The sequence below is a fragment of the Myiozetetes cayanensis genome, unplaced genomic scaffold, assembly GCF_022539395.1.
Source record: "Myiozetetes cayanensis isolate MyiCay16 unplaced genomic scaffold, myiCay2020 scf18, whole genome shotgun sequence".
Lineage (NCBI taxonomy): Eukaryota > Metazoa > Chordata > Aves > Passeriformes > Tyrannidae > Myiozetetes > Myiozetetes cayanensis.
Window position 1 is genome coordinate 14,538,436 of NW_026087389.1, and position 23,760 is coordinate 14,562,195.

Consider the following 23,760-nt stretch of genomic DNA (forward strand, 5'->3'; position numbering starts at 1 on the left):
AACACCCAGGAGCCACTTACTGCCTCTGCCCTTTAATTTTCACTGAAGGAGTGAAGGTGAAAAGCTGCGTGGGCAGTTGCCAAGACTGAGCCCAGAGGGATGGATGGAGGAGCTGGAAAAGGTTGGGGATGTTGCAAACCTATAGAAGGAGAATTGCTGCAAAGTGAGAGGCTGTCCTTGACCAAACCCAGCTCTACCACCCTCTCCCTTGACACAGTTACCTCTGTAACATCATTTCTGTTGAGGTTCTTCAGGCTGGCAAGAGCAGCATCCAGGGCTGGGAGGGCTTCAGCCAAGTCCTTCTGAGCATCATCTGCAATGGCTTGGGCTGTCTGAGCTTTCTCATTAGCCTTTGCCTCCTCAGCCTGCACAGCACTTCTTGTCTCTTCAGCCACAGCTGTGTCCACCTGTAACACCAGAGACAGCCTCAGAAGCATGCTGGAGGCACAGCACCCCTTGGCTAGGTAAGGATCACAGCTGTCCTGGCAGCTTGTCTATCTTCTTCCAGCAGAGACTGCAGAGACCTAACTGCTGGAGGGGATCCCCTTCCTGTATCATACTAGGAGAAGGTTTTTGTCAGCCTGTATAAACCATCCACAAGCTCCAGCTCTGTCTGTGCCTGGAATGACGTTAGTCTTCCAGGAACTAGCTGCTCTACCCATTGGCACAACGTGAGGATGCACAGCGGTGTAAATTTGTAGGGAGATGGAGGAATAAGAAGATGTGCTTAGGTGTTTGTTTCTAAAACTGTCACTTCTGCCTACCCCCAGGGCTAAAACACTACCAGGAGGCATAAAGGAAATGTGGAATATAGCTAAATCCTTATCTGCTGTGTGGGAAGTTGGGAGATTACAGACTCTTTCTTCTCTGCATCCATATGATGTTAATGTCTCTGTTCACTCTGTCCCAGTGTGACATCATCCCACAGCAGGAGATGAGCTGGGAGGAACACAAGGAGAGAAGGCAGTGACAGCCAAGACAGGACAGTTCCCTGTTCTGCAGTGGCATGAACGCCTGTGTGATGATCTCTGAGGTTTGGGCTAGCAGGGGCAGGCTGCAGCTGGATCAACTCCCTGGGGATGGGATGTGGGGGAATGATCCTATTCAGCAACACCAGTCTGGGCTTAGAGCTGCTCAGGCCACCTGAGGATTGTGTTAGGAGTGCTGCTAGTCTGTGCTTGCAAGGACAGTGAGAAAAGGATGCTGGTAGCTTGACTGACTGACTCCTGAGTGGTGGTTTCAGACAGGGGCATGTGAGCCACCACTTCTGCACGCAATTGGTCCCACTAGCAGCAGAGCAGGACCCCAACAGACGGCAGTTCTTGCTGGTAATGCTGTTCTGCACAAATACTTGCTGTGCCAACTTGAGGCATTTTTACAATAGATCAAGCAGGACCACAATCCCTGCCAGGCCCCCCAAGCCTTGTGTCCAGTCCAGTCTGAGCAGTCAGAGCTGTAAAGTGCAGGGCTGCCCAGCAGCGGTACCTTCAGCTGTTCAATGGTTGCCTCTGTGTCCTTGGCTGCCTGTGCCAGGAGAGGGCGGGCCGACTCCAGCTCTTCCTGCATCTTTGCTACATCCTCTGCTGTTCGCAGGAGCTGTGGAAGCAAAGCAGAGTGAGAGTCGGGCAGCAGCCGTGGAAAACCCCAGGAAAGGGCTGTGCTGCCCTGGTGGGTGGTCCCTAACCAGTGTCAGGCTGTACAAAGCAGGTCAAGACCTGGTCCCTGCTTAAACAACATTGACACTGTGGCGTGCTCATGAACAGTAGTGCCTAATGGTGCTTGCACATATTGGGCATTACTTCATAAGCTCACGGCAATCAGGCAGTAGGACGATGTTTCTGTTATAGGGCTTCCAATTAGAAGGTTAATAAGGAACATCCTGAGAGATGAACTACACAGAAGTCTGTGTTCCCCAGAGACTGGGGACCATTATTCTCTTAGAGCTGTTACAGACTCAGACCTTCAGAAAGACTGGTCCTGGCAGAAGGCATAGTTCTCACTTGCTTTAGTTTTTACACAGGAGATGTGTAGAGCATCTCACTGCATCTCTGCAGCTAGAAATATACTGCTCAGAGGGGCTAAGGGTTGGCCCCACAGCTCTCCTGGGTGTGAGGGACGAACCTTGTCCAGGCCACCTTTCATCCTGTTTTTGGCTGTCTTCAGTTCCTGTTGTTTCCTTCCAATGAGGGAACTGAAGATGCTGAGGAACTCGAGGTAGCTCTTGGGAGTAATGTAATTGTGTCTGCCCAGCTCTGCTAGGAACAACTGACACTTCTTTGCCACACTCTGATGGATTGCTACACATACTTGAATCTACAAGGAGAAAGGAAAGAAACAATCTTATTCAATGCTGAACATGGGGTAGGTAAGTGTATGTGATGCCCAGAGAGGCTTCCAAAGAGCCAAAGTACACAGTCACAGCAGAGCTTGTGCATGTGTGTGGGCTTCAGTGCCACAGAGGGGTGACAAGTGGCCATCCTGTTTCAAGGCATACAAAAGTTATCCAGTTCTGCATTTGAATGGCCCTGCCCTGAAACATTTCTGCTGCAGGGTAGGACCTTTCTGCAGGTGTGCCCTGCATCCATTGCCTTGGTGTACCTAGGGACTGGCACTCTAAACATATGGGAACAGTGCATTCTGTTGAGTGTGGCACCTACCATCCCATTGATATCTTCGTTACCAGTACCAAGAAGTGGGATTTCACTCAAGAAGGAGGAGGCAACGCTCTGCAGGGCTTCAGCAGGCCACTGATTGAACCAGTCAATGGTACAGCAGTTCACAAGAGAGGGGAACTGCCTCAAGCGTGCACGGAAGACTTCTCCAAGCGGGCTGAGGGTAAGGCATACAGAAAAGATGTGTTACAACCAGCTCGAAATACAAGGACAAAATAGCTTTCCTTCTTCCACAGAACCACCCTGAAGTGGGAAGAGAAGTGCAGAGTAAGAGGTACAGGAATATACCCAAGAAGGATGAAAAGGGGAATGAAAGTTCAGGCACTGAGCTGCATGACCTAAGGTACACAGCTCACTCCTTGGAAGTCCTTGGTATAAGATGGTAGTAGGGTGATATTTTATGGATCCCTCCCTACGAAGAAGTACACTTCAGGGGTAAAAAAATAAATGTGCTCTGAAGTTTATTTCAAGCAGGTGGTTGCAGAGATCACATCACCAGACTAAAATCACGGCCCTGATTCTTCTATTTGTACTTGCACTGAGAGTGCCTTGTACTTTCTGGTATCCCTCCTACAAGCAAGCAAGCTGCTTATGGACTATGCACTAGATTCATAAGTAAACATAGTGCAACTGAGCCCCAAATTCAAACAAGATGTTTTTGTAACAAATGGCTCAATGGTGCATGAAGGAGAAGGAAGCTTGTATTTAATCTGGATCACATATAATCATAGTCTCGAAATTTTCAAACTTCATCTTGAAACCAGCAACATGTAAAAAAAAAAAAAAAAGTATCCAGTCCTGTGGGAAGGTAAACCATACCCATTTTTCTCCCCCTCCTCCAAAGTCTGGGGCTTGGAAATAAAGATTCCGTTACAAAATGATGCAAGGCACAGGAGGAGGAAGGAATAATTAACCTTAAAAGCATGGAGTCCTAGGCCTGAACTGTACCTCATGCACAGGACCATGTGGATATTGCTGCGGACCCGTCCTGTGTATGCAGCCATCAGATTGGCCTTGGTGGGCTGCTGCCCGAGATCTCGAACAACAGGCTTCATGGCTGTCATGATCTGTTCTTGGTCATCAGGATTGTAAATGTTGGGAACGTCACCGGAGTTGAGCAAGTTGTTGATATCTTCTAGGAAGGATTCATTTTTAATCTAAGTAGATGACAGGTAAAAAAAAAAAAAGCACTTTCCTAAGTCAGAAGGCAGTCGTGTCTCACATGCCATGGAGATCATTTCTGCATAAATATAGCCCTCAGCCTCTGCTACAAGAAACCATTTTTGTGATCACTTGGCTCCAGTAAAGCACATTCTGACTCTTGCCCAGCAGTTCCAACTGAACAGCCATGTTCATCCATTTCAGGGATGGGGGTGTGTGTCTGAGAACAAACCTCCTCATGCCCCTTTCATTGCCTTCTTACAGATAAACTGAGCTCAGGCCCTCGCTCCCTGCATCACAGTTGACTCTGCAGTCAGACCCCAGATACCTGGTTGCTCCGGGTCTTCGTTCCTCCAGCACAGAACACTTCATTATTAAAATAAAGCTTATCGATGTGGGAGACAAAGTAATTGTAGGGATGTGTCACAGTCCGTGGGACGATCTCCCTCCAGTGCTACACTCACCTCTCCACCTTTGCTAAATCAGAAATACACAGCATCCATCTCCTTGACTAAATGAAGCCTCCTGTGCCCCTCTGCTCCCACATATGCTTCTCCCTGCAGGGAAAAGGCTGCAGGAACAAGCAGCATTTGACTGATGCTCCTCTCACTGCTTAGGGCTGTGCCACATGGGAATGGTTCCTGTGATAATGAAGGCAGTAAAAAAGCCTATGGGGAACATAACTGTGAATTCCAGAAGTTGGCCTAGTCATTAGCAAGCTACAGTTTACAGTTACAAGCCAACATAACCCTGAGGACCAGCAGGTCCTAAATCTACTGGTATCTTTGAAAAGAAAAAGAATCATGTTACTTAGGACTTCTAATATCAGTGACCAACATAGTGCTCTGCTTCAGGCAGCTGGGTCTAAAATCTCTGAACCCACCAAACCCTTGTATGGAGCTGAAAGAAGCTTCCTTGAGCAAGAGAACAATCAGCCCACTCACACACCTCTCTACAGTCCCTCCAGCAATAAATGCACCACCTCCAGTTTCCCTGGGGCTTTTTTGTAAGATGATGAATGTAGGCTACTGAAGAAACACAAGCTGTGTGTGGTTTTGTCTCAAACTCCTCAATCCCCTTTGGAGGGATTTACTGAGCTTAGAGATGTGTTTCTGACTCCTTCTGAGATGGAATCCACCATGCTAATACTCCTGTACCTGTGTGTCTACAAACAGGAATGTCTTGGGCAGACTTTGAAGGCCTGCCTTCATCATGATCTTCCTCACGTCATCTCGCCATTCGGTCATGCCATAATTTTTGGACAGTTCGATCTGGAAACACTCATACTCTGACCTAAAAGAAAGAGAAGCCTATGGAGTTGCATCCAATTAAAACATCCTCTTCTGCCAATCCCAAGTAGGTGTTGTAGACTCAGGGGGAAAGGACTCAGGCAAGTTGTTTTCCTACAGTGAGTCCTGAGCACATGCTTATCCTTGTACATGTTCAGCCACCAACCCAGGAGCATGTTTTACTCTAAGCAGAGATACCCGAGCTAGCTACAAACCCAGTGTACAGGTGCACTAGCTCTTGAGTAATTTGAAGAGTCAGCTGCCAGAAAAATGTGCAACTGGTAGTGGGAAGGGCAGAAAAGCAGGATCTCTGAATGCAGCCCTCGTGGAGCTGCTCCACGATACATGCATAGGTTGGAGTGCATTACTTACATGTGAGATGCCAGTCTGGTGAGGGACTGTCTACCACTTCCTCCAACACCCAGGAGAAGAGCGTTCCCCGGAGCCTGCCGCAGAATCCGGCTGATTCGGCAGATGTGCTGTATTGCATCCATGAAAAGCACAAGCTTCAGCTCTGGGGTGTTGTTCTGATTGTACTCTTCCAGGTAATCCTCAATCACAACCTTCAGCTGTGGGCAGAAACACTCCATTGTGGCTACCAGACAAAAGCAATAGTGTGTTTGGTGGTGGGGGGGAGGTGATTGCAGGCCAAGCCTGGACCATGAAAGGGCAGAGCCTCATGCTCAGCAGGGTCTGGGAGCAACTCTCCTCCATGCTTTTATAGGAAGTGGCATTGGACTGGGCTGAATTTAGATAGTGGTGGTGGCAGCAGCAGCTGAATAGTGACCTTAAACTAACTCAGGCAAGTGACTAAGGTCTGCTGTTCCCAACAGTGCTGTTTGCCTGGAGAAACAGCAGGGTGTAGTTCAAAATAAAATAGCTTATAGTTGCCTGATCCATACTGCTCATGGGCCTCCCTCTGGGATAGTTTCCTCGCTCTATAGCTGGCCAATGCCTGCTGCTGCTCCCTGTGGTTAGGATCCTGGCTGGAAAGGGCAAGTGCTGGAAGAAAACAACACTGGCTGTAGATGGGTAGAGGAGCACACTCCTCTCCCAGTCCAGTCATCACATGGAACAATTGCAGGAGCAGCTTCTCCTGCCCTTTCCAGGGCTCTCTTCAACAGCACCCTCAGGCCAGAGAAGGAGATGAAGCATGAAGAATATCTGGGATTTGATCCCACTCCCTCAGCAATCTCACTGTGAACTCGGGCAAGCAACACCAGCTGGAATTCATACAGTGCTGGAATCCCTGCCTAGATGCCAAAGTCCTGTGTGCATCAGGGAACTGTGCAGCAGCCTGTAAGTCTGGCTGTCTCAGCTCTGCTCACCTCAGTGGGGGACAGGCCTACCTACTTTGCAAAAGGGATTGGAAAGCTCAGTTAATTACCAGTCCTTGTCACACAGCTATCACAAGAGGAGAGACGACAGGATAATCATCTGTTTCTGATAATGAGTGCAAAACGCACTGCTCATTGCCTTTGCTTAATTGCCACTACCGAAGTACTCGCAGTATCTTCTCCAACATGGAATCTGGCAGTAACATTAATTACTTGTAAAGGTCAATTGTGAAGTCTTTAATGGCAAAAGTAGTATTGTTTGGGGGTAATGTCCCATTTCAGCCCCAAGTGCAGCTCATTTCGGAGATTTGGCATAGCAGGCTGCCTCCAGGATTGAAAAGCAGAGACGGCTTGTTCCACCTCCATTTCCTATTGTGCCAAATCAAAGCTACTATCCATGTATGGGTTAGGAGTTCACAGGAGACCCCTGGGAGAGTTTGTGGTTCCAGACACCTTCAATTACAGCAGCTCCATCATCACTGTTTTCCTTTGTTTATAAAAGCCTTGGAAGATGTGAACACAGTTCACATCACGATTCCCAGGATCCTTACCTTTTCCTGGCTGTCAATTGCTTTGTATAGTTTGACATTGGCACCTGGCTCCATGAAGTCCCCAAACAGAACTGGCTGGGAGGGGATGACCTCCTCAAAAGTGGTGCCAAACTCCTCCATCTTCTTCCTCATTAGGTTGTCAAACCAGGTCCGGTCCTCCTCGTTGACCAAGCGATCGCAGAAGACCCGGCAGCTCTCATGGTACCACAGTCTCAGCAGGTCCAGTTTGTCCTGGTAGGAAATCCCAGCAAAACAGCGCCCGTGAGAGAAGCAGAGAAGCGTTATGAGCATCACTGCCAGGAAAGCTGGTTCCTGCCCAGCATGTGGCCATCTCCACTCCTGCTAGAAGGCAGCTGGAGCGGAGAAAGAACTGGGCGGAGGAAGCTGCTTTCCCTTCTCCTCTCAAAATCAAATCCTGTCAAAACAGCTGCTTTGCAGAGGGCTCATTACAGCTTCAGCTAATTCCCCCCTCTATTTGTCCATATGTCGGGCTTTCTTTGAGAGATTTAAATTTTATGTTCTTTGCTCTTACCTTTCCCCAGTTTGATTAAATTTTTACAGTTTTCTTGTGGTTTTTTTGGGGAAAGATCCTCTTATTTGGCTGGTAGCACAGAACTAGGATCCTAAGTACTTCCTGTGATAAGTCAATGCCTACTGGCCAGGCTGGAGCCAGAGCAAGGTCCTCAGGAGAGCTGAAGGGGCAGACGCCTCCACTGACACAAGCAGGTAAAAGGGCACCACCTCTGCCCCTCTCTGGTCCCCTATGGCTCCATCCAGCCCTGAAGGGGTGGGCTGTGCTGTACTGACTCACCTGCTTCCACACCCAGGAAGGGCTGAGGCGAAAGGGGGGATCTGTTTCCTACTGGTGCCAGACAACAGCCAAAGTGGGGGCACCACATTCACTGAGCAATATCAAAATGCAGCTTCAATGGGAAAATGAAGCCTGCTTGCAGGCCTGTCGACAAGGCCTCAGCTGGAACATTTCTGGTCTTCCCCTGAGTGGTACAGCTGTGCTGATGGAAGGACTCACCTCGACCTTGCTGGGCTCAGCCATGAGCATGCCCTGGAACACCTTGGAGAGGTCTCTCAGGTTGAAGGTGTAATGAGACTTAGCTGGTGTGGGCAGCAGCTGGGATGTGATGGTCAAATACACATGGATAGTGGCATCCACCAAGGGCTCGTTCAAGTCTTTGACTGCAACTGCTCCAGCTGTAGAGACAGAGGAAGCTGGAGATGATGCCAATGTGGTGACTCTGGGCTAAGAAGGCCCCACTAATGCAGGAAGGTGGCACTGAGCAGCAGAGGTGCTTGGGCAGGAACACACTTTTGTCTGCTTTCTTCTGCAGAGACTGTGAGGGACCTGACCAAGCACCTGCTCGCTGCAGGGGACAGTTTCCAATGAGTTTCTCAACTAATAACTAATATGAACCAGATCTGGGGATGGCAGAACACATCACAATGATTCTGCGATGTAAAAACTTCACACCCCGCAGAGATAGAGGAGACACTGCCAGAAAGGCAATCGATGCCCACCTGAAATACTCCAGACAGGTTTTCCTTCTCCTTCCTTATACTCCCACAGTGGAGTCTCAGCTACTTTTAAGCTAGAAGGTGTGAGTGCCCTCTTAGCTAAACCCCCTGCAAATCATTATGCTCAGAAAATGCAAAGCCACTGAGGAATAATTTCTTATGCAATAGTCTGGCAAGATTTAAACACAGCTGCCAGTTTCAGAGCATACTTTTTTTCTGTCAATGAAGTTTGTTACAAACATTCCTTAAGAAGTAGAGCCCTGTGACACTTCAGCATTTTGTACTTTTTTGCATTATCTCCGAAGTTCTTTAATTTCTCTTTAAATCACAACTAGATGTTTCAGTGTGCCCCTGAGCTCACAGCCAGGTACTGGTGCTTGTGAATGCTGCAAGCACCCAGAAAGCTCTGCTTTGCTTCTTTCATAGCTGACTATTCTCGCTCCTTTCTACTGGCAGATTTGCAGATGAGGGCATCATTTACAAAGATGATCCTAAATTCCCACTCTGTCAAATACAAGAGGACTCATTTCACTCCAAATAAACCTTTTTTTCTGGGTGGCTGTAGCACCATGCTCAGATCCACCCTGCTCAGCTGTCCACAGGCTGCAGCAGATGGAGAGTAACAGAAGGCTCTGCTTCCACAGAAGGCTGTTGTCTGGACAAGTGTCTGTCTGCTGAAAGCACAGGTAAGCTGTGCCATGCTGTGCCCATCAGCTTGTTCTGTTCACTGGCTCTCTCATCTTTCTGCTCTTACTTACGCACTGGAGTTCTGTAACTTTTTTCTCCTAGGAGTCCATCTAGAAAAAGACAAAAAAGCTTGAGTTCCAGCTTTACCTGCTGAGGTGAAAGGTATTTGCATCATCCATCACAAATGAAATCCTCTTTGAAAGGCCCAGGCTATACGATTGATACCTTATGAAATGGTGAAAGCTAAAGCTGAAGTTTGCTGATTCCCACCAGCAGAATTTGGCCCTGAGATTAAACAGTGTATGAGCTCTCTGTTTGCTAAGATTCATACAACACTTTCCCAAAAGCATCTTCAAGTGACTGCAAGTTGCAGCTTCCAACACTTTGATTAGATCATCAGTATTAATCCCTCCCCTTCCAACCTCCATTATCAGCAGGCTGACTTCCATCGTGAGGAGAAGGTGGCAGTTGTCTGCAGGACTTACCCATCCAGCTGCCAAGGATGTTGGAGAAGATAGTCTTCTTGCTGCTGTCATCCATCTCGGTGAAGGAGAGGTAGTTGAAATGGCGAGTGAAGCGTGGAGTGACAGGATTCCTTCCCCCTCCAGGAGGTCCCATGGCACAGACAAAATTGATATCTACCAGATTCTTAAAAGTACCTTGAAGAGTGCAAAATCAGGACAGGAATGAATGCTAAGTCGTAGCTGAAAACCCTGGCCACAGATCTCCCCAGCAGGTACACGTATCTAACAGGCCAACTTTTGCCAAGAGCAAAATCCTGGGCTCAGGATCTGGGTCATACCGATCTGTTTCCGGTCGTACCAGCCCTGGTGGTCCATCCACTGCCGCAGCAGCTCGATGGGTGGCTGAGCACCATATTGCTCCAGCATAGGCATGTTCAAGTCATCAATAAAAAAGATGAAGTACCGCCCAACTGGAGGCCCGAACACACCCTTCCGCCTGTAAGGAGAGAACCCATGTAAGGACAACTCCTATTGCAAAGGTACTCCTATCTTGAGCCAAAAGCACTCCTTTTTTCCTCCAGATGTTTCCTGAGTCAACAGTTTCAGCTATTCTTACACTTAACAAATTTCTTTATAAGGGCCTTTATATGGAAAAGATCTGGAGCAATGTTTGAGGCACTGGCTTCTTTCCAAACACAAGTGAAATTTTGTCTAGTTATGTACAATGTCAGTGAATAAATGAGTGCAAATAAAAGCAAAACTTGAGCCCATGAATCTGTTGGAAACTTCAAAGCAGTGGCTGACCAGGGAGGCGAAATGGAAGCTGTTAACTGTGGGGAGTGGGACTGTGGGTGGGCAGCCACATTTTCTCCCTTCATCACTTTCTGTAAAGATCCCACACCAGGGTTTGCAAACACCTGTGCTGTGAAATGTAGTATTTCTGGAATAACTAGAATTGGAACAACTCTTACAGACCCTCACTAATCCTTCTCACTTTCTTGCCATTATATGAAGCTTTTACTGGCTCTCACAATCCCAGCTCAGATGTGCTGTGTGTTCTATTTGTTATCCACAGCTGTACGTGCTTGCGGACCCTTCAGGTCTTGGGATGAAAGTAAATGGCCAAGCTGACAGAAACACTGAGCTTAGAGATGCTGCTTTTACACACACAGAAAGGGATCTTGCCTCTTATCCAGTTTGCTGTCAATGAGATCCTGGGTTTGGTTAGCAGAGGTGCGTGCTGAAAACATCAGGAAGTGGGTGATGTATTTGTTAGGCAAGTTCTTCAAAAGCTTGTCCGTAATTGTGAGGGTCTTCCCTGTACCAGTGGGACCAATGCAGAGAACCTGGAAGCACAATCAGCAATGCAGCATAACACCAGGCAAGCAGTCTGTGTTTCCCAGCACTCTTATATTTGCTGGAGGAAACGCAGGTTACTGCTCACTTAGGAATTAAAAGGTTGGGTTTTTTTCTTCCATAAGATCAGCTGCCCAACAGATCTCTTGGTGTGGATGGAGTCCAACTAGAGATGCATGAAATCAAACTGTAGAAAACAGGTAAAGAGGGATGGTGATGGGCTATCTAGCATTTGCTGCATTTTGATTAAACAAATGAGTCTTGACATGCCTTTGGGGCACTGGCACAGTGCCTGGGGACTGAACGGAGAATTCTTAGGGCTTAAGCACAGATTTTGAGCAGAGAAATACAAATCCATGGGAGTGGGAAATAATCTCAAAGTGTAAGATAGCTGTTAAGTTCTGACTGCACTGGGAGAGGAAAAAGTTGAATCAAAAATTCAAAGACAAAGCTGGGCACATACTGGCTTATAGTTGGTGAGCAACAGCTCCAGCAGATGCGCCATGCGGACTGTGTTCATTGTGGGCACAATAACATCACAGAAGTTGGTATCTGGAACCATGGTGAACTTTGCTGTAGGGTCCAGCCACACCTCCCAGTGCACCTGAAAGATATGAATCTGCTTAGAGGGCGAAGTCACATCTATCCCTCACAATCCTGAGGGCAAGAAGCTGCCTTTTGATTCAGCAAAAAGCTTAATTTTGATTAAACATTCTTGTTTGGTTCCCTCCCATAGGCCTTTCTTATTTCCCTTGATGAGAGAATCCTACTGAATCCTCCAGGACTTTGCTGCTTCCTGGTCCCTCCCCCCAGATTACCCATCTTGGAGGTGAAATATTTTACCTCTCTGATGACCTCTTCCTCCACATCCTCTTCAGTACTGCTAAGCCCAGCATCATCCAGTTTATAGTCATAAACCAGTCCTTCTTTTGGGAAAAGTAACTGGATCTGTGAGAAAAAAAGCTGTGGTGAACCTGGTTGCCGCTCAGCTGAATTCACAGGAGGATCTGCACTACCTCAGGGAAAACTTTGCTAATGGGATGCTGCTCAGGCCAAGGGGACTCAGGTCTCTCTCAGAACTTCCAGGTCCGGTGGTCCCTTTAAGTTTGTGGCAGACTTAAAGGGAGTAGCCAAGATGCCAAGAGGAAGTCCATCCAAAGCCTCCAGGCACTGAAGGAGCTCTGACTGCTGTCTGTCATTACTAATTCCTCTCTAATGAGAAAGGCTCTGCTTTTCCTTTGCTCACCTTTTCCTTTGCCATCTTATCTCTGAGCCACGAGCTGAAGGCCATGCGACCTTGGGCATCTCCAGTAGCGCCCACACTCCAGATCAAGGCAAATATAAACCAGGGTTCAATCAGCTCTCCCATACGAGCAGCCTTCTCCCGGGGAATCGTCTTAATTCCCTTAGAACCAGAGACAAGCAGAACAAAAGTTCTCAGCCATGGTTAAGGCACACAAAACCCAGACTCTTCTTAATTTGTTTGTAATTCTATTCAGTTTCTCTGTAGCTTTTTCTAGCCAGGTTTTAACAGGCCTTGTTAATATATTCTGTGGATGAAAAATTGTTGTTTTATTGGTGTACTTGAGAGACTCCCCTTGCTGAACTAACGTCACTCAACAGGAGCTGGGAGAAGAATTTAGTCTTAGGTTTTTAATTTGAAAATTGTCCAGCCTTCTTCAGTGCTAATTCTCAAAGGACCTGCAATCTGAAGTGCATCGCTGCTCAGCTCTGATCTCTGCTTTCCACTTACTCTCCAATTCCCTCTGCTATAAATAAAAGTGAACCTCTGCCCTCCAGCCTGGTAGGCATGGAGCTTATCTTTTGTTTCTTCAGTGGGCAGAGCATAATCCTTCCAGGTTTACCTGTGCTTTGCAGGATGCAGTATTACTTCTGCCCCACAGATGAGCTACAGCATGACCTTTCAGCACCAACATCTTGTTCTCTGGTGACTAACCCTCTGCATGACTTGGTGTCCTTAAGAGTTACAGGCACAAATAATAGTGAAAGGGGTAGCAAAATCCTACCTTTATGGGAATGAAAGGCTGAAACAAACATTCCAGGAGCATGAGTAGGCTCCTTGTGAGGTTACTGTCTGTTGAGGCAATTATCTCCTTCACAGAGCTCCGGACAAAGTCGATGGAGTCCTGTAAGGAAAGGTAGGAACTCAGTGTCACCATCCAGCTCAGCTGTCTTTGGTTTTACCTTCTCGTTCTGGTTTCTCCTTGTCTCCCTCATGCTATGTTTAGCAGGGATACTGACTGAAAATGCTACCATTTCCAACTGTATCCCAAGTATCAATGTTCTGACTGGAGAAAAGCCAGTCAAACCCCTAGGTTCAGTCTTAACCCCAAGAAACCACTGGGCTTGCCTTTTGATTCTGCACAGCAGTGATGTGCACCTTGTGGCATCACTGTTGTTAAATGATTTGCTCCTTTCACAGCTTTCCTCTGCATCTCCAGGTAACTCATTACAATAATGGCTTAGCAGCAGAGCAGAAATAACAAGACAGGTTCATGCAACTTTCTCCCTGGAGCTGCACATGGGATGATTTTGTTCAGAAGCTAATTTTAAAATGAAATAAAATAAACTATAATGACAAATAAGACTAAGACACATCTACAGGGATCAGTGAGTAACCTCTATTAAACCCAGAAAATTCACAGAGCAGTTTGTATGCTAGGAGTCTGAACTGTTCCCACAATGGCATTTAAATCCAGGCCTTGACAAGTCTGTGCTGGTTGATATGCAAGCTGACAAGCTTGAAGCCCTGAAAAGGCTGGAATGGCACGGTAGCTCACCTTGAGGAATCTCTTGAAGAGAGATGCTAGTTTCTGTGAGAAGCGCTGCATGATTTCTGGGATATTTTTCAGCCAGCATTCAACAAAGGGCTCCAGTCCCAAGATGCTGGGTTCCAGATAAACCATTCCACAGCGGGAGACTGTGGCAGGGGAAGCAACAGCCAGATCCTGAACTTCAAACATCATGGTCATGCTCTGGTAATTGTAAAACAAAAGGAAGGATAAGGACTTGTTCACTTTTAATATGTCTTTCAGCATCGGGAGGGAGGAGTACAGACAACAGGCAGCAAAAGCCAGAGGGATGAGTTACCTCTGTCATCTTGATGATTTCCCCTGAGCTGAGGCACAGCTTCTTATTGTCATCTAGCACTGTGTTCATGTTCTCAATCCACAGAGCATCAACTGGCCCATCAAACATATACCACTTCTTGGTGGTGTCAGTGGCCACAGTTCCCCGACGGATGAGTGTGGAGAAGATCCCATCTGTCCTGAAAGGTGAGAGGAAGGCAGGGCTTGGTCCATTCTGGTTTTGCTGAAATCAATGGCAAAGTTCCCATCATATAAGGCAGCAGAGCCAGAATCTTACCCTGGTTCATCTGCCCAAGGATACCCGTGCCTCCCTTTTTGATTCCTTTTTTTTCACTGAGACAAACATCTCAGCCTGAGTGACACCATGAACCAATTTCTTTGGGCATTAGGATCTGGAATTCATGTCATTTAACTATAAAATGTCAAGCTGCCCTTTAACATCTCTGTCCTCAATAAAGAGTAAAGAGGCCTTGCGAGCATCCAGTTCAGGTCATAGGCAGGTTATCTGCTCTCTGGAGGTGCCTCTTTTTCTCTACCAAGTATAAAGGCAGAACTGGGTTACAAGGATAAATCCATACTAAAGGGTATGTCCCTACCCTCTTTATAACTGAAGTTCCCCATCCTCAACTGCCTGTGAACCCAGGTGGTGTTGGCACTGGTGAACAGGAGAGCAGATAGAAGGAGTGCTGGCTGTTGACAGCAAGAACTTAATCTATACATAGAAACCTGGAGTGCAGTTTCCATTCAGACCCTGGACAGACTCCACTCCTGCTATTAAATAATTATTTGTTATTTTTATTATGCTAGTGAATTCCAGGGTATTGTTACTAAGATCAAGGGAAAACAGTCTGTTCTAGAGATCAGCTGATTAAAACAGATGGATTTGTCTGTAAATACATTTTACATGGCTGCTGTATTTTTCTTTTTGTCATGTTGATGTGCCTGTGTGCTGCCCTTGGGTAGAGTCACATCATAAATAAAACTGTTGAGCTTAATTGGAACATCTTATAAAATGTCCTTCAGTAAATATAGACCAGATTCTAAGTTGGGAAGCTCTGGTCTCAGCATCAGTAATGTTTTCTTGCTTGCACTTTTCCTAGAGGTAGTTAGCTTCATATATATTTAGTTTCTCTCATTTTACAGAACCCAAACTTTAGCTTTGCCCCTAAGCAAGTGCTGGCTGACAGGGCCAAAGGGAGATTCACACTGCTTCTCACACCTTAGATTCCAGATAAAGTGAGCTGCAAAGTCAACCTCAGGTCACATATGCAAATATAAGCAGTAGGACCTGGCTGCAAAGAGGGCAAATGGGCCACTGGTTCTTGTTTCCAAACCATGCAAGCAAGCAGGAGCCCTGGTAACGGGAATGAAATGCCTCTTTATGCCTGAAAATCATTCCTCATCATTCAAGGCTACCAGTGCATTTACACAGAACAATTCAAGTGCACAGTACAGAGGTCACTTTTCTTCAGAAGCAAAGCAAGTGTTTTTAAGCTGCTGTATCTTAGAGCAGGGGCATGTGCTCCAAAGCTATTGAATTATTGTTATGCAGTTAATGCTGCGAGCTGAGCTGCAGGAACTGTCTGGGCATGTGCTGGCAGACGGGCCAAGCACACAATAAAAGATGTCAGCTTAAATCTCCGTGACTGGCTATTGTAGCTTGGTGAGGATAAGGACTTGATCGCTTCTGGTTTTGCGCCACCACCCTAAACGGTTCTCAGCCTTGAAGAGAAGACGCTCAAGACCAGGAAAGTGTTTTCCGTCTGGAGGGGAGGAAAGAAGGTTTTGTACTTTACCACTCATGCGTTAGCAAGTTGAACTCTCCATAAAGCTGGCCCATTGTGATGGATTTGGGATTCAGTATAAAGTAGTTGACTGCTTCGTAATTCCCACCACTGGCTGCAGGCTGACCTTTCAGTGATGTCATTGCAGCTGCCAGGACTTCATAACTCTGCAAAAGCAGGACAGCCAGAGAGTTAACTGCCATGGCTCCAGGATGACAAAGCCTCTTGCTCTCACAGCAACTGCATTCAAAAGGCAGTGAGAAAGGAGACAGAGGGGAGGGTAATATCATAGTAAGAAGATGCCTAGCTGAAACAAAAGCAGAGAAATAAAGCATTTTACATGCAGGGGAGGAGAAAGTTAGATCTCCTGTGCAAGAGGCCTGAAGCACCTCGAGATGTCAAAGCATGTCTCAGCCTTAAAAATCTGCAGCAGAGCTAATAAGCCTTGTTCTAACCTCACAGTTCAAAAAGTGAACCGGTAATATACTTTCCCACGGCTATAAATCAGTACTAATGGGCAGCATCTTTGTGCCCAGACTTCTATCTGAGAGAAGCTGGAAATGCTAGAGTGTGAGTCTTCTGTGCAACTTAAACCTCTGCACCACTAGGTGGGTGATGGTTTGCTGGGGCCAGTGCAGTCTCACCCATACCTTTGTCTTCCCAGAACCCGTTGGTCCCACCAGCATAAGGCCATGACGGACCACAGTGGTCTCATACAGCTGGATGACCTTAGTCACAAAACCTGTAGAGGAAGATGATGCACAGTGGGTCTGGGAGCATATCTCTTTCCTAGGACAGCACACTGGATTGAAAGCCCAGGCCCAGAGGGAGCTTGTGGAGAGACTTTTCTCTCACCATCGACATCCTTCAGATTCGCCTGGATGCAGGATTTGCGGATGGCTTCTTCCAGGATGCCGTAATCAACAGGTGTTTCTTTGATGTTTGGAAATAAATCTGAGACAATACCATTGAAGAGCTTGAGGTCATCCTGCAGGAATTTGGGTACGTTGGCATCCCTGATAGCCCGCAGGCAGATAAGCTCCTGCAAGGATTAAAGAACTCAGGACTTCAGAGATCATTCCTCTCTTATGAGGCCACATCAGTCTATGGCAGTGTGAAGTGCAACCACATTTACCTCATCCATATCAGGATTCTCTCTTTTGAGGTTGCCAGCTGTTGAGATGACAGTCTTCACAGCTCTCATCCCAAAGTCATAGTGGTCCTGGAAAAGGCACAGAGGAAATAATGTCATCAGACACAGAAGCACCACCTTAAAAAGAGGAAACCTATGCATTCTCTCAGTTAGCAGGTAAGAAAACAAAATGAGAGAGTTATGCCTTCAGAACAACTCCTTCATCCATGTCTGCTCTCAGGATCCTTTAAACAACTAACTAGTCTTCAGCTGTACAGACTACAAGTGAAGAAGACATGAATAACTGCATGATGAAAAATCCTAGATGGAAGGAAAAGCAGGCAGAGCTGCTTGGCTCAACTGTCCTGACACTGTAATCCTGTCTAAGACTTAAGGTGAATGCAAATCCAGCCACAGGAGCAGAAATGAGAGTCAGAAAGGAGGGAGGAAGATGAAGAATGGATATGGGTGACCTTTTTGAGATATGCTACCACAAGGCACCAAGAGAACCATCGAGGCACTTTGTGCTTAGGCTGAGAAAGCCTCACATTTACAAAAACATTCATGGACATTAAGGCACCTACCTGGGAGCTGAGCTGCTCTGACAATAGTTTGAATGTTGTGGTGATCTTCTTTGCAAGGACTTTGGCTTCATTAAACCCAAAGGAGTAGAGCGAGATCTCAGCAATCATGGAGTAATCTGGGACCATCATAGCCACAGGACGAAAGAGAGCCTGAAACATACAGATCCAACACAAGATCAAAAATCTGTTGCTTCTTGCTTTTCTCCCAGCAAACTGGAAAGGATGAGTGTCTATCCCAGGCTCTTTAGAGGTCACAGCATGAGTGTGCCTGACACCCGTCAGCAGACTGCAACCTGAGGAGTGCCATTTGCTTACACATGTGTTTCAAATCTCAAAGTCTAGAAACTTTCCAGAAGTGTTCCATCCTAACCCTTGCCACAGACACACTGGTGGGTCCAGGTAGCACCTCTGCTTTCTGTCCATGCAGCCTCCCCTCCTCACCTTCAGGTTATCGGGCAGTTCAGTACGCCCAGCATACCCCGGGTTCATTGTGATGAAGACAGCACAGGATGGCACCAGTGGGATCTCTGTGCCCTCAAATATGAAGGACTCCACCTGGAAAATTACAAATATGATCATCCTCAAAGAACAGAGCCCGACCTACAAATTAAATAATGTAGCAGAATCTTCCACAAAGAGGACAATGGCTTTTAGTAGTTAAATTATCAAGCACATACACACACAGCTGCCCACAACTGTAGTGACTCAACCTGGTCCCACTGCAGGAGTCCAGTATTACCAGCAATATTTTTCCCTGTATAAGAAACTGGGCTCATGGAAGATTTACTGATAGGATATTTGACTCTTGAACAGACTCCTACCTCTCCAGCTGTAAACAAACATCTTCCCATTTATTTCTCAGTAGAGATCAGACCTGAATTAATTCATGGCAAAAAGGGCAAAGAGAAACCTAAATCCTTTTTAAAGCTGTGTAGGTAGTAATTTCAGTTGGGGGATAAAGCAATGCAGAAGAATTTACAGAGAGCAAGTTTCTAATTCCAAGCCAAAGTCAAGGAGATTCAGGTCTTAACCCTTCTGAGCCTCCAGAGAACAAAGCAGAGACTGGCTGCTAGACTGGCTGACAGCTGAGTCTCCATTAAAGCCAACAATTCACTTTCCAATGCAACTCTGCGTGCGCACAAATATGCATTTTTTTGCACATACTGGGTTTTGTGAATCCACCAAAGCTTGGATAATACATGTAGACAAATTGGGTGCTGAGCAACTCATGGCAGAACACTGGCTGCCTTTATCACAGCTCTGAGTTTTATCAGCTCCGTGGGTCTGCATCAGAGTGTCTCCCACACCAAAGTCTGCTGGCACTGCAGCTCAAGCTGAGATTTACTTCAGCCTGTGAGAGTGTGGGCAACTGTGGAAGCACACACTTGGGTTACAAACCCCACCCTGCAGCATGCTGACTATGTAATGCTCTGATGTGATGCACCACAGCCAGGACATTGTTCAAAGCTCTCCAAGCTTTAGATACGTGGATGTCTTTTGATACAAGGATGTCTGTCCAAGTCACCCCTGAGCAGCGAAGTGAAGCAGTCCTCCATGAAGGTGTGTGCAGGGACAAGGACTTGCCTGAACTAGCTCAAGTGGAGAATTTTTTTGTCTGCCTTTGCATCCACATGTTCCTTACATACCCTCTGCTGCTGTGCTTTCTGGATGGTTGTGATCTGCTGGGCCACCACAGAGAGCACCTCGATGTCGATGCGGTTGAACTCATCGAAGCAAGCCCATGCGCCAGAGCTGGGCAGGGAACGAAAGATGAAGGGAGTCAGGAACACCCCACAGGAGCAAACTTGCAGTCAAAAGTTCAGCTAGATCTAGAAATTACAAATCCACATACTGGGTAGGCGAAACAGAGACTAGAAGTGAACCCAAAAGGCCCCTAATGCCCCATGGCAGGTAATGACACAGCCGCAGTGTCCTGGGACAGTGGAAGGGGCTGTAGCCCCTCACCCTGACTTTGCATCCCAGGCCATGTGATGAGTGACCACGGCAATATCTGATCCTACAGCCTGGGACAAATTCTGCATGTTACAGATCTGAGCTTTAAAGAGGTGTCATGTTGAATTCCCGGTTTGTACCTGAGTTGTAAACGTAGCAGATAAAATTGAGACAACTCTTAAGTCCATCTTTTAGAATTTGGAAGACTTTGTATACAGATGGAAGCGTGCATATGAGGAAGGTGATCTTCCCACAAGGCATGGCTTAAGAAAGAAGTTAAATTACTTACAAAGAAAACATCTGAGAAAAGAATATCGCTTTTGTTGGAGTAACTAATTCAGATTCACCAGTGTGCAACAGACTAATTGGACCAGCTCTGTTTGAAACAGAGAGAAGAGAGAAGCCTCTCTGAGAGGATCCCTCAGGGCTTAGAGCAGTCTCTCTTGGCTGCTCAATTTCAAATATTCTCAGCAGATTCTCTTCTTAAGATTAAGCAGCTTGTGGGCTGAATCTCAGTTCAACAAGTATGATATTAAAATAAAGGCCAAAGCTGCAAACATTTGCACAGGTGGATTAGTGCATTATGGATTAGTGCAAAGCATTTTAATTTTGCCTTAAATGAACAGGATCTCCTTTTATCTTTTTTTTTTTTTTTTTTTTTTTTTTTTTTTAATTGCATTAACTGTCCCTCCTTTCTGGCTGCAATTTTGTAACCTTGGTTATTCTGGAACTTATTAACCCCCTTACCAGGGCTTTGCTTGTTCTTTTGGGCTGCTGTGAAAAATACCTACCAATTCCCAGTGGCCAGCATTCCTGGATCCTACCCACTCCTCAATAATGACATGCAGCATTTCACTGTACCTGGCTAGTCCCTTAAAAAACTTTCCCATTGCCATAAAGTCGAGCTGGTCAGAGCAGTTGAACACTACAGTTTGGATTGCTAATGCTTTGCCCAGGTCTTTTGTTGTTTCTGTTTTGCCTGTTCCTGCTGGTCCTGCAGGTGCTCCTCCAAATTTCAGGTGCAAAGCTCCTGTAAGTGTCAGGTAACACCTATGACAAAGAAGAGACCACATGATGAAAAAAAGCATTTGTACTACTGATTTCAGTACAGGAGACTCCAGCTGGAGACAAGGAGGAACCTGTCATTCATTATTCTGCAAAACTGCTTTGATATGCAGCATTCTGCAAAGGAGTTAGCTATGTGGCCTTGATTAGTATTCATGGGGGCCTGCATGGATAAATCCTTCTGCCACTGGCTACAAATTCACTCTGCAGAAAAAGGACAGTTACAAAACAGTAAAACTATTATTTCTGCTGCATATCCTAGAGTACCAGATGCTATCTGCTGGCTTCTAGAAGAGCTCCTTAGCTATCAGGTGGGCATTTTATATGAGTTAGAGCACTAAATTAAGAATTAGGAGAGTGAAAGCAATCAGCCTGAGCACTGATCACTAGGAATACAGTAATTACCAATGCCAGGGTGTTCCTATGCCCTCATCTCAGGTAGTACTTTACCGTACAAATGGTTTCTATTTACAAACATTAAGCAGTTGGACCTGCTTGGTCAGATCCTTGGTTTAATTCTATTCATCCAGAAGAAAAAAAAAAAAAAAAAGAGAGAAAAAAGATACACATTACCCAGAAAAGAACCTCCTTACCTGTCAGTGAGGGGTGTGATAACCAGACGTCCAGTGTTCCCCAGATACTCATAACCATAGATAAATTCAGCATTGACTGCTCTGATGTACAGGTCCTCCCTTGTCCAGTAGTACCTAATGATGAGTGAACATGACAGCAGAAAGATAAACACTGGCTGGCAGACAAAACAGCAGCTCATGAGAGGACAGCCTGCAGGACAACCTGCACTTCAAGGGATTTCCCTCTTGAGAGAAGAAGGGATGAGGTAACACAACAGGGTGGACAGGAGTTCTCACAGGACCTGAGATCAAGCATTGCACTCCTTGGGCAGGAGGATGTCTCTTCACAGTGAAACATCATGGTATGGGTTAGTCTGTACTGCCAAAGTGGATGCCATCAAAACTAGGTCTATCTCAGATGCCCTGGAACTAGCATCCTTAGCAGACTTTAACCCCGCCCCTCATGTTAGAGGTAACTCAGGACTACTGCTTACAGATGGTGCAAACTTCTGTTCACATTTGCCATGGGCACAGCTGGCCAGGGAGGCCAGGTGAGGTTCAACAGCAATGCTCTCTAACCTGAGCTGGGAGATCCACTCAAAATCATTCATGCTCGTTACATTCTCCTCAATCAGTTTTGCTGCAACATCCTTGGCGTGGACCTCAATCACAATAAGAGCTGACAACACTGCTCGCTGCATCCTGGACAGTTTTCCACGGACCAGGGCAACCAAATCACCCAGCTGGGGAAGGAAAAGAAAGTTCTCTGAAGCAATCCATTCAAAAAGCCAGGCTGTACTAACACAGTGCAGTCAAATTTATGGCATGCTAAAACTCAGATCATAGGCTGTGTCAGGGCAACTTCTTCTTTTCCCACAGGTATTAGATGTGGCTGGATGCATGGAACAGTTTCATCCACTGTACGTCACTTCCCTTCTCCTTCATCTTCAGCTTCTTGGGTGGCAGTGGAGAAGTTACCTTTCACCTTGTTATTGTCTTCAGGTAATGACCTATTATCAGTCCTGTACATTATCTGAGGTTTATGATGACAAATACCCTAATGATTAAGAAGACAAGAACCTGTTTTTTCACCTGTTTTGAACTGTGCTATGCAAAACTGTGTCTCTGTTTCCCCCACAGTATGGTCCTGGCTTATCAAAGAGCTGATGATTCAAAAGTTTCCATCTGGCAAAATCTCACCCTTCCATTCATTTTCATACCTGAGTACTCAGCTGTGGGTAAAGCCTGTCAGACAAATCTCCAGCTTCCAGAGCTTCAGACACTTCCTTTGTCCAGAAAATCTGGCAGCCAGCAATGACCACTTGGCCAGGCCATTGCAAGACCCATGTAGTACGTGGAGTCTTAAAATAGAAAAAAATAGGGGAAAAAGGGGGGGGGAAACAGTGGTAAGACAATGACTGGTTGATTGATTGATTGATTGATTTCTATGTCCCCTTGCTCTGAGATGCATGATTAACAAATAAGAACTGAGTTCTTGTGTAAGAGGCTTTCCTTTTTTTCCCTCCTGTTGCAGTGAAGAAATTTTCTTCAGACACTGGGTACAGCAAGTACCTTCTCTCCACTATGCCACTTGCAGTAACCTGTTAAAGTAGCCAACAGCAGGGGAAGAGTAGGAACTTGTAAGACCCAAAAGAATGTTTCCCCTCCTCTGGCCTGTTCCAACTTTCCTACTTTCGAATTTTAGTCTGAATAACAGAAACACCTGAGCCCTTTTTGTTTTTCAGCCTTTCTCCCTCCTTAGACCTAACCAATTAAAATTTTAGACTTTATACCAGCATAGCTTTTACACAGAAACCAGAGCCAAGAGGCACTGATGGAAACCAACAACTGCCTTGGTTACTTTTACCAGCCCCTAACACACTGTGTAAGACATGAGAGCTGAAGGAGAAGATCCTTAAAAAGAGGAAGCCATCTGGAGAAATGAACAGATATGGATTCATAGAGTGTTGGTTTTCTGCTATTGGGAAGCATTCTGTGGCTGTGAGGGAGTGTGCAGGGTTTGCATTCTTCTGGACCGTGAGCTTCTTCCTCAGCTGCACATTCTGCACTTGACCAACACACAACTGGATTAAAGCCCGTATTTTGAAAGTAGAATAAAACAGAGTATTTTTGTAGAATATTCCAAGTTCATCAGTCCCATCACTGGTGACCCTCATGGCAAGCCTGGAAACAAGATATCAGAGACCTGCTGGTCTGTGCTAAAAACTCTTACCTCTGGATAGACACCAATTGATTTTTCTATGTTGTCCCGTACACTGGCCTTCATGGATTTTTCCACTTCCAGCAGCCAGTCTTCCACATTTTCAGAGGGAAGGATGGCAGTAAACAGCTTCACCTCTTCTCCATCAGCAGAGTACATGTGTGTGATCTGTAGGTCCTCCTGGAACTTCAGCTAATGGAAGGAGCACAACAGGAGATGTGAGCGGAGGATTTCCTCTCTATCCCTGCCTTCCTGCCCCTGGGGGACAGGCAGCCTCTACCTGTTTGCTCAT

General features: G+C 46.2%; 1 protein-coding gene across 1 annotated transcript in view; it reads right to left on the reverse strand.

Moving 5' to 3' along the window:
- DNAH1 (dynein axonemal heavy chain 1) overlaps positions 1-23,760 on the reverse strand; it is a 67,610-nt gene that overhangs the window by 16,739 nt on the left and 27,111 nt on the right. Inside the window, exons 25-55 of the mRNA XM_050313052.1 lie at positions 23,481-23,660; positions 22,468-22,608; positions 21,827-21,990; positions 21,269-21,382; positions 20,472-20,660; positions 19,304-19,409; positions 18,099-18,212; positions 17,658-17,807; positions 17,077-17,163; positions 16,797-16,983; positions 16,592-16,683; positions 15,954-16,108; positions 14,159-14,336; positions 13,849-14,043; positions 13,075-13,194; positions 12,294-12,452; positions 11,891-11,995; positions 11,511-11,651; positions 10,877-11,037; positions 10,030-10,187; positions 9,713-9,886; positions 9,299-9,337; positions 8,041-8,219; positions 7,011-7,241; positions 5,495-5,691; positions 4,991-5,126; positions 3,621-3,829; positions 2,658-2,829; positions 2,122-2,313; positions 1,486-1,596; positions 222-407 (exon numbers count right to left, since the gene is read on the reverse strand). Coding sequence (XP_050169009.1) covers positions 222-407; positions 1,486-1,596; positions 2,122-2,313; positions 2,658-2,829; positions 3,621-3,829; positions 4,991-5,126; positions 5,495-5,691; positions 7,011-7,241; positions 8,041-8,219; positions 9,299-9,337; positions 9,713-9,886; positions 10,030-10,187; positions 10,877-11,037; positions 11,511-11,651; positions 11,891-11,995; positions 12,294-12,452; positions 13,075-13,194; positions 13,849-14,043; positions 14,159-14,336; positions 15,954-16,108; positions 16,592-16,683; positions 16,797-16,983; positions 17,077-17,163; positions 17,658-17,807; positions 18,099-18,212; positions 19,304-19,409; positions 20,472-20,660; positions 21,269-21,382; positions 21,827-21,990; positions 22,468-22,608; positions 23,481-23,660 — 4,722 coding nt within the window. The remainder of the gene's footprint in view (positions 1-221; positions 408-1,485; positions 1,597-2,121; positions 2,314-2,657; positions 2,830-3,620; positions 3,830-4,990; positions 5,127-5,494; positions 5,692-7,010; positions 7,242-8,040; positions 8,220-9,298; positions 9,338-9,712; positions 9,887-10,029; positions 10,188-10,876; positions 11,038-11,510; positions 11,652-11,890; positions 11,996-12,293; positions 12,453-13,074; positions 13,195-13,848; positions 14,044-14,158; positions 14,337-15,953; positions 16,109-16,591; positions 16,684-16,796; positions 16,984-17,076; positions 17,164-17,657; positions 17,808-18,098; positions 18,213-19,303; positions 19,410-20,471; positions 20,661-21,268; positions 21,383-21,826; positions 21,991-22,467; positions 22,609-23,480; positions 23,661-23,760) is intronic.